Source organism: Anser brachyrhynchus (genome assembly GCF_964034855.1).
Source record: "Anser brachyrhynchus genome assembly, chromosome: 3".
Taxonomy (NCBI): domain Eukaryota; kingdom Metazoa; phylum Chordata; class Aves; order Anseriformes; family Anatidae; genus Anser; species Anser brachyrhynchus.
Window position 1 is genome coordinate 23,340,816 of NC_137696.1, and position 16,582 is coordinate 23,357,397.

The window sequence follows — 16,582 nt, forward strand, 5'->3', positions numbered from 1 at the left end:
ATCACTGTGTGTTTGGATATAGCTGTATTTCAGACCAAAACGTTACTAAATGGATAGGTGCATAGTAAGAAAATGTAACAATGTCTATAAGCTAAATTCAGTTGAAATTCTGAAAATTGTTTAATGTAGCTTCTGATATAAAAAGTGTCAGGTCCTTGGTCATCTTTTGTTCCTTGATAGTAGGCTGGATAATTTCATCTGAAACTTTATATAATAAAATCTTTTATTTTTAGTAAAAGCTGCATTCCAAAGTTACATAACTTTAAATATTTAAAATGTAAAACCTTTTGCCAAAAATGGAATTTCATGTCCAACTTGTATTGATTTTTATGATGAGAAGAGGGGAATTCAGATTTTAAACTCTAAAGTAAAATGCCATGCTTTTATTTTGCTTACTGGATTGAAAACCAGGATGTCATATATATCTGGTCCTAGTCTGACTTCAGCTGAAGTCTCTTACAAACTGTTCATTTTAGATATTTCCCCAAGGTGGTATAAACTACATAAAAGCTGCTTGTGAGATTTCACCCTCACGGAATTTAATCCCAATCCTACTCCTGTTTCCTGCTTTGCACACCAGTGCTGAGCTCTACCTCATTCTAAGTCTGCATCTGAATACGATTTTCACTGTTCAACCTGCTGTAATTTACAAAAAGCTAATTAGTGCAGCCTCTGTTCTTCTATCACAGCTGCATTAAACTATTTTTAACACCTTTAATTTTATTTTTTTTCCAATTAGAATCCCATCATCAGTCAGTTTTTCCCAACGCTCTTGCTTTGGTCCTTCTCAGCTTTGCTACCAACAATTGTCTATTACTCAACATTGCTGGAGTCCCACTGGACAAAGTAAGCAAGATCTTCCTCTGTTTCGGTCTTATCAGCTGTGTATTACTAGAACAATGGAGAAAGTGCTTATCTTTTATCGTGCTTTTAAATCTCCAGATCTCTCATAGCCAGGAATATCATGTTCTCATCACTTTCTAATGCAATACTGAACACTTTGGAGTTATTACACTTGCTGTATTAATTACAGATCTGACCACATGATTTGCTTACGCTCCCTTATCACACATACTTTGTGTTTAAAGCTTACTTGGAAAGAAATGTAGCTTCAACAGGAGTATGGGTAATTCCTCTGACCCTGTAACTAGCTCACGGTCTGGGAAGGTATGAATTGTGGGTTTGGATCCTTTCCAGGCTGAGAACATAAGAGTCATGATAGAATCATGTCATAGAACCATAGAATGGCTTGGGTTGGAAGGGACCTCAAAGACCATCTAGTTCCAAACCCCCTGTCATGCGTAGGGATGCCACCCACTGGATCAGATTGCCCAGGGCATCATCTAACCTGGTCTTGAACACCTCCAGGGATGAGGCATCCCCAACCTCTCTGGGCAACCTGTGCCAGTGCCTCACCACCCTCTGAGTCCCTGAATCCTACTTCAAGAAAAAGTGCTCCAAATGCTGGCATGCTACCTAAAAGAAAGACATCCTTCTTCGTGTTGTTTCACATGGAAGAAATGATGGGATGTAACAGTGCACAAATCAGTGCTACTGGATACTATTAGTGGTGTTCTGAAAGACCTACAGGACCAAGGCCTGTCAGATCTGTCGATGCAAGATTTTCAGATAGGACTGGTGATGTGCTGCTAACCTGGGGTATTCAGCAAGGCCTGGTTTAGCATACTGGACTTCATCTCCAGTTTACCTACAGTGAGATAAAAGCATGATAGTGTGCACTGAATCCTAGTTACGCTTCATTCAATCTTCTGCCTGCAGCCGTTGCTTATTTATTTTTATATTGAGGTCAAATCCTTTTTAGTTTTGTACCATTCCCCCATAAGACATTGTGTCCAGAATCTGCTGTTTATTTGTCAAACTGTATGCTTTTTTTCAACTTCTTTATTGATAGTTGTACTAAACACATGAACTTTGAGCCCTTCTGAATTGGCTGAAACAGTTTTCTAGAGTCACTAGTAATTGCAGGTCTGATTTTAAGCCTTAGTATAATTATACTAACTGATATGTCCCACAGTACCCAGTGGCCATGTGATCCTATAAAAACTCTGGTTTTAATGCCATATGAGACAGCATCTCTGAAAGAGTCTGAATTGTTTATGGCATCTCTGCACTTTTCTGGCAACTATGTGTCTTTAGAAAGATGTTCCTACTACTGTAGGAGGGGTATAGTATTAGTAGTGTTGTGTTCCCGAAGTCTTGACTCTTGGCAAGTATAATTCAGTAGCTTGTCTGAGCGTCTAGTTTCTTGGCACTGGTGCCCCTCAACAAACTGCCTTATCCTTCTTAGCATAGTATTTGAAGAGCAGTTTGTTTACAAGCTGCTGAGAGATGTATCATTAGATGAGAGACCAGCTGTGACTGGTGCTCATCCCCTTGCTTGTGGTACAGGGTGGTAGTTTTGTTAGCACAGCATCTGGACTAATCTTCTGAAATGTTTTCTGTGCCCAAGAAGATACTGAGAGCCTGCTTGGTCGAAATCAGTGAATATCCCAAAGGTGTTTCTTTTGCAAGTATATTGTAGTGATGTATGTGGTGGGGGAAGCTGGAAGTCTCGTGGGTCCTGACATTCTTTGAGCAAGATCGTTCATGTGTGGAAGTCTTTCACATGAATTTCTTAGTAACTTTTTCTGTTGGCAGATCTGCAGAGAACAGAATAATGATGCATAAAGTCTACATATTTCTGATCTTCATGGTATTGATTCTGCCTTCCCTTGGTCTGACCAGGTAAAGTCATAGTTTAATAGAGTAATGTTTGGATATTCTGACAGCTTTTGAATGACAAATTTCTTGCTTTCTAGTTGCTAGTTGAGGTACAGTTGAGGTACCCCTTTCCAGTGTGTCTGGTGACACACTAAAACATTGTAACATTGAAATCTCATGTTCTTCATCTGAAGACCCTTAATGTTTGTGAAGTTTGACTTTTTGTGTAGCAAAGAAATCTATGACACTGAAAGATCAATGGCTAATTGAATGTTGCCCACGTTGCTGTAGCTGAGAACCTAGTTTCCTGAGTATGTCTTATACCTGAGTTAGTTTTTCTTTTCTTTCTCTGGACCTGTACTGTGTTTAACTGTCTCTAGCTAATGGGATAGCACATATTTGTCTTACCTATATACTGGCTTCTAAAAATTAATTTCTAGAACTTTAGTATGAAGTAGATATTTCTTTTATTATGCATCTTTTTTTTCCTACTTCTGACCAGTAGTAAGTATAAAGCTAAAGTAGTATTCAGATTATTTGATTAAATTCTTTCCATCTGTTATCCTGATCTGAACTACTGAAAGAGAAGCAATTTTACACAGTGCTAAGCTTCTGGACACTAATTATATTAACCATCTTTCTTTCAGTCTTGATTTTTTCTTCCGTTGGCTGTTTGACAGAGAATCATCTGATTCTGCCATTAGGCTAGAGTAAGTATTAGCAACAATTTGTACAATTATTTAGGATGCTTTTTTTGCTATTGACTAACTTTGGTTAGTGTTTATTAAGATTAGCTCAGGGATGGTACCTTAGGGAGGACATTGAGGTAATAAATAAGGGGAGGAGAGAATGCAGATGCTTTTGCTGTGGAGAAGTCTATTTTTTTCCTGCCAGATAATATATGCAAACATTTACTAAGGAGAGTTATTTTCCCCAAACCTCACAAATTTTATAGAAGACAAGAAAAGACAGGATGATGTAATGCAGGTGAGGGGACCAGATAATGTACTGAGGGTTTTTATATATCATTGACAAAGGAAGGATCTTCCAAAGAATTGCACTGGGACTAAATAGCTGCAACAATTCTCTTTTCTGAAATCCATTGACTCACTGTTGATATTAAGAAATACAAATGTCTTCATGCCAGTACCGCACACTTGCAGATATTGGTTATTAGAAGCTCTTGTGACTGTGAGCTGAGCATGTTGGCTAGTTTGCGAGGTGGCTGGAGGGAAAGAATAGGGTGCAGTTATTAAGACTTAAATTATGTTCTCAACTGCTATTTCAAAGTCACAAACAAGAAGATGATTAGGAATTACTACACTGTAATAGGATAATTTTATCTCCCAGTCTTCTTATCGTGTCTCAAGTTGCCGTTGTAGCCATCAAGTGATGCTCCTGTCTGTTATCAGCCACCCCATCAGACTGCTGTTTCTTTGCTTGAACAGTTTATTCCTTATCCAACCTGCGTGACTCAGCCGGTCTTCTTACAGATTAGTTTGCACTGGCATCGTAAAAGTACGCTTTTACTGCATATACTGCATTTATCGTTAGGTAGTACTCTTTTTCAACAAGGTTATCAGAAGTCTTCTAGCCACTTCTTATGGTGGCTAGTACTTATACCTATGGAGAGAGATTTCCGAAGACGATAGAGATCCATTGTATATATGTTTTTTCTATTTGCTTTTCTGCTTTCCAGTCACTGTCTGATGTCTTTCCTTGCAGATGTGTCTTTTTGCCTGACCAGGGAGCATTCTTTGTGAACTATGTGATTGCCTCTGCTTTCATTGGCAATGGGATGGAGCTGCTGCGCCTACCTGGCCTCATCCTTTATACCATACGCATGATAATGGCCAAGTCCACAGCAGAAAGAAAAAATATTAAACAGGTATTAGCGCCCCACCTTAGCCAAGAGGCAATTAAACAATTGGTTTTTATAAGACACAGTGGGAGCCCCCATCTTTCAGACCATTAACTATCACGTCCTGACTTTTTTTGGCCTTTATTTCACTCATCTGTAACAGATTTGTATTGCCTTTCTTTGCAGCATATTTAACTGTGAAGTATTTATTCAAGTAAGAGATGGTCAAAATATTCTCTTTGTAGCTCCAAGTCAGATTTTTATGATTTGGATTTTTTTAGTAGAATCCTGATACTATCTTATACTCTAAATTGCAGGGTTTTTAAAATTTGGATCTGTCCACAGTTAGTTTCTTCTGTCAGCCATCAAGCATGTGCAATTTGATTTTATTTTGTTAGATGTACATTCAGATTAATGCTTACCATCTGATTTCAAGCACTGAACTTTAACTTTCAGATGATGATTTGTCTTGCAGCTTGACATTCAAGGTGTTGGAATACGAACTTAAGCCTGTATACAGCTGCTCCCATTCCTTTTTTCCTTTTTTTTTCTTGGGGGCGGGGGGGGCTGTCCTTTTTAAAATAATCATGTTAAACATTTGCTTTTGTTAACTGTTGCATGTTACACCTTGTTGTGGTTGAACTGATACGTATAGATTTTTTTCCCATTCCAAGAGGTTCAGATAAGCATTAGAAAAAAACGGGAGTACCAACCATACCAAAGCTTTGACATCTTGAGCTTTCCCTGGTGTGAAAACCAGCACAAGGAACAGTATACAGATTCAATGAGAGATGCAGTGAGGTGAAGGTTCTGTGTTTGGCCCAATTACTTCCTACTTTGTGGCTTTAATAGTTGCTTCTTGTAGATGAAAACACTTATCCTTGAGGATTTTTTTTTTAAGGCTACGGAAGTAGTAACGTGTTTTCTGTGAGTGTACCTGTTTAAAACACACAATACTTATACATAAGTGTTGTTTGTACCTCTCAGGGAAATAACTGATCTATCAAAGGGAGAGAATAAGAGAAGGTGAACTTGCTTTAGTGAGTTGTCTTAACTCCTAACAAATTGATAGGTGACACGAGAGATTTAAGTGTTTTGTTTTTCCTTCCTAGCAACAAGCATTTGAATATGAATTTGGAGCGATGTATGCATGGATGCTGTGTGTGTTCACTGTTGTCATGGCCTATAGCATTACGTGCCCCATCATTGTCCCCTTCGGTAAGTTCTCCAGTGAGCTGTGGACATTGTGAGTGAGATTGAGCCAAGTGGGGGTTACAGAAGGCCCAATTCTAGGTTCTTGGTACAGTTCAGATGCTGATGATCCTTAGGACTTTAAACTTTTCATCCCTTCTTGTGGGGAAAAATAGGACAGAAGATGGTGAATTAGTTCTTGCGCTGCATTTAGAAGTTGAAACTGTATTTGATGAATATTAAATGCTTATTTTATTTTTGAGTGTTGTCTCAATCAGCTCTGGTGGTGGTTTTTAGTAGTTAAGTGTAGAAGTTAGGTTTGGGTGTGAGGGGATTATTTTTAGCTTTGGTTCTTGAGGTCTAGGAGAAGCAGGCTGCATAAGGTATCTGGAGGTCCATCTTAAGCAGCCAAGCTTGACTTGAGACATTCTGATCCCCAAATCCTTTAGGCACGTTTGCAATAACATTTGTCTTAAAGTTTGAGTGAAGTATGTAAAATAAGCACAAAAAGAAGTATGTTAATACAGTAGTAAGAGGCTGGAAAACTACCTGTCCTTTTCACTGCTGCAGCTCTACTGTGTTGCAAACCATTTATCTAAAATTCCATGCCCTGAATGAGAAAAGGGGCTGTGGCCATCACCATTCTATCGACAGCTGCATGCTCCGTGGTCTTGACCCTAGAGATGTGACCTAATGATATCCTAGCCACTTTGTTTGAGATGACGTATTGGTGAATGCCATGCCTGTCCTCTGACAGGAAAGGAAATGCTGTACTCTGCTTGATGCGCTGGCTTAGACAACCAGCTAATTAGTTCAGGGTATGTGGGTAGGGTGCAGCTGCCCTGTAGTGTAGTTAGAGCTGGGGTCCTTCTGTAGGACCTGGAGAAGGTCTCCAAGTCACAGGCTGCCTTGCTGTGCGGGACGGGTTGGGGAAGGACAAAAGCTGACTTGAAATCCAGTCGTGGATTTATTGAAGGCTGAGGGGGAAAGACAAAGCCATTGCTAGACTTTTCTTCTTTACCCGTACTGCAGTGAGGGAGTTACCAAGCCTACCCAAACAGATTGGCCCAATGTGCCAGCACTAGAGAGGAACTCGGGCTCTACCCTGGGAGTACAAGTGGTGCCACAGAGAAGTGTGAGGAGAAGGGGAGGGCTAGTGAAACCCTGGGGATGTTGGCCCTGCCCCATGAACTACCGCAGAAGCAGGCTGCTCTCATGAAGCTGTACTCCATTCATATTTGGGCTGTATCCACCATTAGTATCTGGATCTTCAGTCACTTTGTTGGTATAGATCTCATAGGATTGCTGCTTTTATCAAGTCTTCAACAACCTCTCCTTGGCTCTTCCTTTCTCCCTCCCAGGGTTAATATATATACTCCTGAAGCACATGGTTGACCGCTACAACCTTTACTATGCATATCTCCCTGCCAAGCTGGAAAAGAAGATGCACTTTGCAGCAGTGAACCAGGCTCTTGCCGCTCCAATTCTCTGCCTTTTATGGCTCTATTTTTTCTCATTTTTGCGACTGGGTAAGCTTTACCTTTTTTCACTGAGAACATAGTCTTCTCTTGACATCTTTCTTACATGTGAAACGTGAAGTTCCACAGGCGTTATGGGCTTCTCTTTTTGCCTGTGTAAACGGGAAGTCATGGGGGTTACCTGTTGCACTGAGGTATGCAATATTTGCAGCTTATACAAGTTTGCGTAAGATGCTCTGAAGAAGGCATAGATGGCTGATGTGTTAACTGGAAATATCAAGTGCCATTCAGTTTTTTCACTTTACAGGAAGTTGCGTTCCCTAAATCTGCAGAGTTTGAATTGGCCAATTGGACTGTAGAGTGACAGTATTTAAAAACAAACAAATAAAAAATAAACACACCAATGTTAAAGAAAAGTCTGTTCAGAATTAGTTATTGTTAGTAGATGGTCTCTGGCTTAACTACACACATTTGTGCAGTCTGTATGTAAGTTGAATTTGCCTGAGTGAATTGGCTATTACTTCTGTTGTACAACTGTTGTTTAGGAAAAAATTCTTAAAATGTTGGCTAATGCTACTATGACCTTTGTTCTACATCATCTGTCAAACTTTATATGGAAGACTGCAGTGACATAGTGACTCTCCTCCCCATACTGTGATTCAAAAACTCATGGTTTTGTGTAATTCATTTTAAATACGCAGATGTTCTTTATTTTGCAAATACTTGGCATTATTAGTATTGGCTGCAGTATACTAACAGCTTTGGCATCAGAAAAGGTACGTGATAGCTTACAGCTTTTCACTCATGACGTAGGAGGAAGCACTCGTCATGGAACAGGAATGTTTGAAGGAATTAAGTTTCCCTTCTTGGGAAGGGAGCCCTTGGAATCTAACTGTATTTTACCTTCTCTGTTCTCACAGCACTGATGACAAAGTATGTTTGCATCGTGCTTTTCCAGCGTACTTATACTGTTGGCAGACTGTCATTTATCTATATTTTTTAACTTTGGAGAGAGTTCCCAGTGGATTTAAGAGGCACTCAAAACTATGGCTTCAGGCTATCTTTGGAGTTGAGCAGGTGTCACTGTGGTAGTTATATGCTTGGGAGATTTTCTCCTTTGTTTTGATCTCTCTCTGCAACTGGGATGACGAACAAATTCATGTCCTCTAAAATAACAGCAGAATTTCGAGAGCATGCTTTAGGAAAAAAACAAACATGCAGCAGTTGACGTCTCTAATTGTTATGAAGGAAAACCTGGTGTAGTAAAAATGAAATCCTTCTATTTCCTGGTTCTGCGGCAAGACCATCATTTGCTGTGGAACTTAACCCAATCTGTATTTTCCATTACTATGTTTGGTTTAGTATAGAATTATTGTTTAACTGGATATTCTTCAATGCCTTGTCAGTGCGCAAGGCTGTCCAACCAAGTGGGGTGAGGTTGAGAGGCAGGACCTTGACGTTTTGATTTAATTGCTACTCCTTGTGCCAAGGGGAAGGAAGGAGGGGGAAGAGTGCTTCCTTACCTGCAAAATAAATCACTGTGTATGTAAAGTTTTATTGCTTAATCAATGACTTGTGTAGTTTGCCTGGTGCAGTGATGGACATTATGGATGCAGAGTACAGCAATACTCCATTTTCTCACTCACAGAAATGTAAGGCTAGAAAGACTTCTATCCCAGTTCTGAGTCAGGATCAAATATCGCTTGACTGCTCACAGTACTGCATGCAGACAGGCTGCGCCAGTGTCATCTATTTCCTCCTCAGCTACTGTCATCTTCCTCAGCCTCGTGCCGTTTTATCCATCAGACACCTAAAACGCTGCTGTGTCCCTCACGGCAGAGGACAGTAGTAGTATCAGCAGTTCAGCCTGTCTCCTGGGATGGGCACCGAAGTCCCATGGTTCTCTAGAGATGTTGGCAGGGATGAGTGCTGAGGATGCAGGGCAGGGGAAAACTGATTTGTGGAGACTTCTCCCCTGATGTCTGCTGTTTGCCTTGTGGCTCACTCCATACATTGGCTTTGATGTAGACATTCCTCAACAGCTGGTTAAAGAGTGATGTAACCTATGCTTAGAAAAACAACTTCTAAAGGAGATTCCAGAATACCCATAGGGAAGTTCTTTCATTTCCCTTGCTTGAACAGCAACATGTACTTTGTTTTTTTATTCCTCCTCTCAAATAGATCTGCACAGATCTGTTCATATAACCTACTAAACAGTAAACATGTCTGTTCTGTGTCACTACATATGCTGGGGTTAACACAAACACACACAGAAAAGAGGATTGTTACTGCTCTTTTTGGCCAAAGAAGTTTAGAAACAGCTGGGTTAACTTTTTCTCACCAGTTCTTACTCTGAGAAGCTACAGTTCTATTATCCATATATATATTTTTCCCTGGGAGGTAGTGGAGGAACAACTTTTAATCTGTAAAGGTCATTTTTTCCCCTTTGAGCTGTTTGCAAGCTCTCTGGTTTGGTACCACCATCCTATTTAATAAATGGACTCTACCTATTACATTTCACAGATCATTAATTAAAAGCATCTTAGAAGTGGGTCCAGGATAAATGAGGGAGGAGAAGAAGGATCTGTGAGCCTTGTTTAGCACTCAAGATTTGCAGCTGCCTGCCTTAGCCTCTTTAAAAAAAAAAGGGGGGGGGGAATAGCTCATTCATCAGTTTTAGCAGTCAGCAGGCTTTGTGCTTAAGCAGGTTCTTCTAGTTGAGGTGGGAAGTGGCTTGCCCAGTCCTCCAAGGAGAAAACATGAGGCTTCTGTGAAAATGGGAGTGTGAAAATAAGAGTGTGTTTGTTTTCTTGCTCTGTATTTTTATATTATTTTCTGGATATTTTTCTAGGCTTTAAAGCACCTACAAGCATGTTTACCTTCCTGGTTGTCAACATCACAATCGCTGTTTGCGTGGCTTATTCTTGTTTTGGCTGTTTCAAGCATCTGAGCCCACTGAATTATAAGGTAGGTGATGGATACCTTACACCTTTCAGCACCTTCCTGTGTATTTGATGTAGCACCAGCTAGTCATGTTGGGGCGTTTCTTGCCTTGACAGTAGCAATGGCTGTCCACAAACATTAATTCCAGTAAGATGACTAAAGAGGGCTGATCATTAGAGGCAGATTACTTGGCACAGTGGAAAGTGTGCCAGTTTCAGCAGGAACCAAATCTAAGAGAGAGAGCAGTATGGAAAAAGATTGGAGGCAAGTTCATTGTAACTGTACATTAGAGCACCAGCACTGCCCAGTGATTTCTTTCTGCAGGTTTTCAAGTGCTTACCATCTCTTAATACTGTTTTAACTTACCAGTTTGATATTGTCTCTCTCCCTTCCCCCACCTGTTACTGGTCACAGATAGAAGACGTGCAATGCGAAAGCGGAAACAACACAGATGTACGAACCATCCCAGCGTCTTCTGTAAGAAGTTAAGAGTTACTAATATTCTCTCACATTTCTCAGAAAAGCCTAATTTCTCACCCTGCTTGCCAGAGAGCTTGTGTAGGACATACTAGTTTGAATGGACTGTAGGACTTCCATATGTTGGTGGGACCAGTGAGTTCTGCAGCTGGGCTTCTTGACTGTTCCCAGGTGGTGTTCCAGAAGTACCTTCAGCTGAAGTTTTAGGAGTAGTTGAGATATGCTACCTCCAGCAGCACTAAATGCTGTTCTGGGCCTTACACCAGACAGTACCTGACATCTGGACAGCAGCCAAATGTAGTCAATTGCCACTGCTTTGTGACTTTGAAAGTTGTGACGTGTATAGCAGGTCTTTGCCGTGTCACTAAAAAGGCTGTAGGACTGAAGTAGAAATAGAGGTCTTTGTGCCACATCTACAAGTTGTGTGTGTACAGGTGAGAGGTGCACCAGGAAGCCTCCTGTAGCGTGCAGAAGGCCTCGGGTGTTAAGCTGAAGAATGGGAAAATGGATGAAAAGAAGAATGGCAAGGGGAAAAATTATCCTGGGTAAATTATCCCAACGTTATGGTCTGAGAGACTAGTAAAATCCTTAACGCTTGTGATTTCAGATGTACATCCCCCGAGTTTTGCATCCTCATTCTACAGAAAGGACGATGCTTGCCCAAAAGGAGCAGCCATCATATGGCACCATGGACAACAGTAGTTCATAGGCAGAAGTTACAAGCTGTTCCGCCCAACCAGCAATTATCAAGGAGGGAGTGAAAGGCTTTTTCTCAATACTGAGGACTAACGCAAGATGGAGCACTTGGTCCAGCATTAGAAGAACTAATTCCCCACCACTGCCTACTAAGTATTCTGATTTATTTTTTACGAATTCCTGCCTACAGAAGAGAGATAGAAATAATTCATTGTGTGGTCTGCAGCTGTGCTTGGAGATCAAAAAGCAGATGCCTTGGGACTGATTGTTTTCCAGGCTATCTACACACATTGTTCAACATGTTTGTTCCACAGAGTTGCTGATCCTCAGGGACTTCACGTCTGCTATCCCATTGCTTGCCTTATGAAGATAACTTATGCTGCGTATAGATAACTGATCACCAAAGCAAATGTAGCTCTCTATTACCAACTGTCATTTATTTATTCAAAAAGATTCTTATTTAAAAAAAAAAAAGCTTTAGTATTTATAAACTCCTTGGTATGTGCTAAATCCTGAAGCAGCGTCACTTTTTTGATGAAAATACTGTTTGTGTGGGAGTGGAGGATGGTGTGTGGGAATCTCTCCTCTCTTTTCACCTGAAGCACGTTACTTTTTTCCTTAAGTAATGAGATGAGGGAGTTACTGTGCACTTGCACACTAAAAGTGCCAAAGCGCAAAAAAAGTCTAGTTTAAGAAAGGAGTGAGTTACCTGATAGTGTTTTTATATATTTTTGGAGGGCACTTAGGTTGATATTTTTTGTTCACTGTTTTTAAGGGCCTTCCACAATGAATGTTTACTTGCCAACAATAAAGGGTGTAAATATTTTATCTTTCTTTTAATCTTGGGTCAAAATGACAAATCTCTGGGTTTTCTCTATAGTGCCAATATATGAGCTGTAAGATATTAAGTTTTTAAATTATGTAGTAGGCGCCAATTTATTCCGAAGTACATTGTGTCAAAGTACAACTAAAAATCACAAAGCAATAAAACAGTTCAGAAGTTTCAGGCTGTCTTGATTTTTTTTTTTTCCTTTGCATATTGACGTATTTCTTTTGCTAGCTGCCTTGCAGTGTGAGCAGTGCCATGCACTGTTTGTAAGAGCACTGTCATGAGACTTACAACGACAGTATGTCCTCCGGAGGGAGTGAATCTTTGACCTCTGGGCAGGGAGATGATTTTCACATTCCAAAGACCTGTGTTTGTTTGCCTGCTCATTGTTAAACCTCTAGCTCCTGAACTTGACCTGTATTAGTGTATCTGTGAAGCAGCAACACCAGAAGAATGGAGTAGAGCTTGTGCCAGGGATGAGTACGTACAGATGTTTAGTTTTTTTGCAGGACTGCCTCCACCTTCTCAAGATGAGCACTCTGGACAAATGTTGAGCAGGAGACCTGTCCTGCTGCACGAAGGACCCTGCAGAACTCTGGTAACGCAGATGACAAGCCCATCCTGTTAGTTGTAAGTACACAGCTCCTGGTTCTTAAAAGGTAAGGGCGGAGCCTTTTTCTAGTAGACATGGATTTGCATCATGTTTCTTTATATTGTTGCTTCAGTATTGCAGTTGGGGGAGCTGGGGATAATGTGTGTTGTTTTTATTTTACTTTGTTTTCAGCAATCACGGTCTTACTAGAGGTGGTGTATACCCTGAATACATACTGGCATAAAGACTGGGATTCAAATGGGAAAACAAACAAACAAAACCCAAAGAGTCCATATTTTCTTACTTGTCTCTGAATGTTTCATACAGCTGTGAGGACAGAAGGCGGAGACAGTCTTTTGTATTAATTAGATCAGAAGTCTGTGATTGTTCTCACTCACTCCTTCCTGCAGTACCCCATCCCATGTGGGTGTCTTCAGAAATACTGGACACTCTCAAATACACTAATTGAGAAAGCAAATAAATAATTCAGCTACTACACCTGACCTGTGTACAGTGCTGGCTCTTAGGGATTTTTATGCTCTGCAGTGTAACTTACTTTTTGAACAAGTGGCCTTTCATATTCGCATATGTCGTGTCAAAGACAAACTCCTTTGACTCTTGGATTTCCTTTCTGTAAAATTGGTTCCTTTTTATCTTATATACGTGTGTGGTGGATTTTTCATACAAGGTGAACAGCATATCAAGCTGCGATAGAGATAATCCTAATATACAAAAAACACAGGAGACTGAAGTCTTATACTGAGCCTTCTGCTAAAATATTTCACTCTATTGTGCATTTCCTTGCAAGGCTTTTCAACTGTGCTGCTGCTACTACTACTACAGAAGTTAAAAAAAAAAAAAAAGGTCCACAAGGCACTTCTTACTGCTGCTTAGTAAAAATTGCTTGGCATAACTTTGATCGACATTAATTCTGTGCTTGAATTAAATAAAAACATTTCTTAACTACCAGTTGCCCCTTGGGCTTGATTTTAATGGCTAACATCACTAGAATCTACTTTCTGGAAGGCTTTAAATCAATATATTCAGAGATTTCTCAATATACCTAAGTGACTGGAAAATTACAGCAAATAGTTTTCCCTTATGATTTTAGACCATATTTGATCTCACTGGAAAGCCAGAGAGATTCCATTGAAGCAATGGATCTATAGCAATAGAAATCAAAAGCTGAAATCAGAATCTCAGGTTCTGGGCATCAAGTGCAGTATTTTTACTAATAACCTTTGGACGAGAATCTAGTTCTTCAAATATTTTATCAAAACCTTGCATGTATTTTTAGAGGGGGTATCTAAATAAGGCAGAATAGGTGACATTTGGAGAACTATTAGATGTGCAGTAGACCTAGTTTTTATTTGGATTTTTTTTTTTTAAAAGAGGAGGTATCTTGGAATTGCTGTAAGGTAGGGCTGATGACACTGTCTAACCGTAGGCATCTAACATGGTAACCATGTGGCATCCCTAATCAGCAGCCCCTTAAAGGCAATTCAGAATGCTGAACTGAAGAGCTTATGTTGAATATTAGGAGAAAGTTATTTACTGAAAGGGTTGTGCAGCATTGGAGTAGGCTGCCCAGGGAAGTGGTTGAGTGATTGAGGTCCCTGGAGGTCTTCAAGAAACATGTAGATAAAGAATTTAGTAGCATGGTTTAGTTGTGGACTTTAGTACTTGCTTAAGGGTTGGACTAGATGACCTTAGAGGTCTTTTCCAACCTGAATGATTCTATGACTATATTCTCCCTGCTGACAATGTAAGCGAGGACTATTGGCTTCATTAACATGTCACATGCTTGTAAGTGATCAAACATTATCAGCTGTCGGTGAGCATTATTCACAGCTCAGTTATGCAGGTCCATGGCACTGACCTGAGATGCACAGTGTCATTTCAAGCGCCGTTAACAGCAGCAAATCAGTTGTCAGCAGGTCTCATGCCTTGACCAGACTGGGGAGGGATGTTTAATTGAACTAACATTGTTGGCTAACACCAGGGCCTGGTGTGGTGGTGTTAGCGTTCATGAAGACACATAATCCACAGAGTGATTATATGAAGGTGCTTTATTAAAATCCAGTGTCCATTTTAAGAACCCGTCTGTTATATGCTAGAAGAACACTGTAGCAATGACTTGGTCTTGTCAGGTAACAATTTGGTAATGAAGCACAAAGTCACATCGTATTCCAAGCCTGGCACCAGCACCCAGGTAGAGGTCCTGCAGTTCATCAGGCTGTTCAGAATGTGCCTGCCTGGGGGCAGCTTTGTCTACAGGTGGATTTAATTTAGTTAAGTGATGGGCAAATAGCAACTGTGTTCCTAGTGATCTGTCCTGATGGCCACTGGGCAATTAGTGCTCATGGTTAAACAAGCAAAACTGGATTGCTCTGAGCTGTGATCACTGGTCAGCAGTGGCTCCTTCCAGAAAGTGGGCTATAAGTGATTTTTTTTTCAAGAGTTAACAGCGTAATTGCACAACTCCAACCTGAATACAGATTTTTCCTTTACACGATGACACCATGTTATCTTTCTGGACTCATAAAAATCATTAAATCTTACCTAATTGCTGTACTCTGGAGATGAAAAGTCCCTCAGATTACAGCTCTGGGGGGCAAAGTGATGTTGACTGGAGTTGGTACTTGGTTTCTCCAAAGTTTCTTTCTTTCTACACCTATTCCTGTAGAACAGCGCAGAAAAATGCATGTGAATTGTGTTCTGTTAGAGTTATTATTTATTAACAGGGTAATTGGTGGAATTTCCACCTAGTCCTGCATATCATATATCATTACACTTAATTGGACACCAGAAACCTGAAATTATGACTACTTTTTTTGGTTATTTAAAAAAAATGATTATTATTTAAAGGTTAGTGTTTAATCACTTCTTGACCTAATGATTTAATAATGTAGGTCCAGATGTATTAACAAAATAAATCTTAATATACTTTCATAAAAAGTAAAGAACATTTAAAATGTGTTTTTGTTTTTGCCTTAGCTTCCACCTCTTTTTGAAGTTTGTTACATTCGGTAAGAACTCATGGTGGGGAAAAAAAAGCTTAAATCTTACGATCTACATACAGTAAGAGCTCACTGTGATGTTACGTAAACATAGATAAAAATGTACCACCTCAGAACCAGGATTCTCTCATTGTAGCTGGGGCCTACTGTGCGAGACAATGCATTACTGTTTTTTACATTGAAAATCAGTTGCATTTAAGACCTTGTTTTCATCAACAGTCCTCAAATACCCTGATGAAATAGCTATTACTGTTACTCCCCTCAGCGTACAAAAGTGGTAGAGAAAAATGACATCAAAAGTTTCACCAAAATCTTACACTTGAAACGGAGTGATAACTCAGCTCTCTTGTCTTTGATTTATACTTTCCCAAATATTCTTCCACTTGCAAGTTCAAGGAATGGTGTAGAAGAATGGCTGAGGCAGTGCAAACCAACCAAACAAAAGCACCCCTAAAGCTAAACCTTGAAACTGAATTATGAACTTCATCACAAAGCAAGATGGTGCCTGAAGATCAACATTAAAATGTGAATAACAGAGAAGGAAGTGCCTGAAAAAACTCTGCTTTTGATACCAGACAGCACGCAGAAAGTTTTACCACTAGAGGACAATATAATGTAAGCAATTGGGAGTGCTGCATTTGGCAGCGAAGACTCATCGCTTCAATGTTGTTGAGAAATCCAACAACCTGAAGATAGAGTACTGTGGGGCAAAGTGAGAACTGAGAGTGGCACATCGTTTTCCTGGGACGTGGATGGAGCACTAACATACAGGCA

The 16,582-nt window shown here is 40.1% G+C and overlaps 1 protein-coding gene across 1 annotated transcript in view; it reads left to right on the forward strand.

The window, feature by feature from the left end:
* The window catches only part of TMEM63A (transmembrane protein 63A), a 29,355-nt gene extending 16,982 nt beyond the window's left edge, over positions 1-12,373 (forward strand). The window contains exons 16-24 of the mRNA XM_080587213.1: positions 740-846; positions 2,659-2,745; positions 3,369-3,431; positions 4,447-4,609; positions 5,695-5,800; positions 7,135-7,302; positions 10,103-10,218; positions 10,609-10,671; positions 11,279-12,373. Of these exons, the coding sequence (XP_080443339.1) occupies positions 740-846; positions 2,659-2,745; positions 3,369-3,431; positions 4,447-4,609; positions 5,695-5,800; positions 7,135-7,302; positions 10,103-10,218; positions 10,609-10,671; positions 11,279-11,380 (975 nt within the window). The 3' untranslated portion in view covers positions 11,381-12,373. The remainder of the gene's footprint in view (positions 1-739; positions 847-2,658; positions 2,746-3,368; positions 3,432-4,446; positions 4,610-5,694; positions 5,801-7,134; positions 7,303-10,102; positions 10,219-10,608; positions 10,672-11,278) is intronic.
* The last annotated feature ends 4,209 nt before the right edge of the window (positions 12,374-16,582 follow it).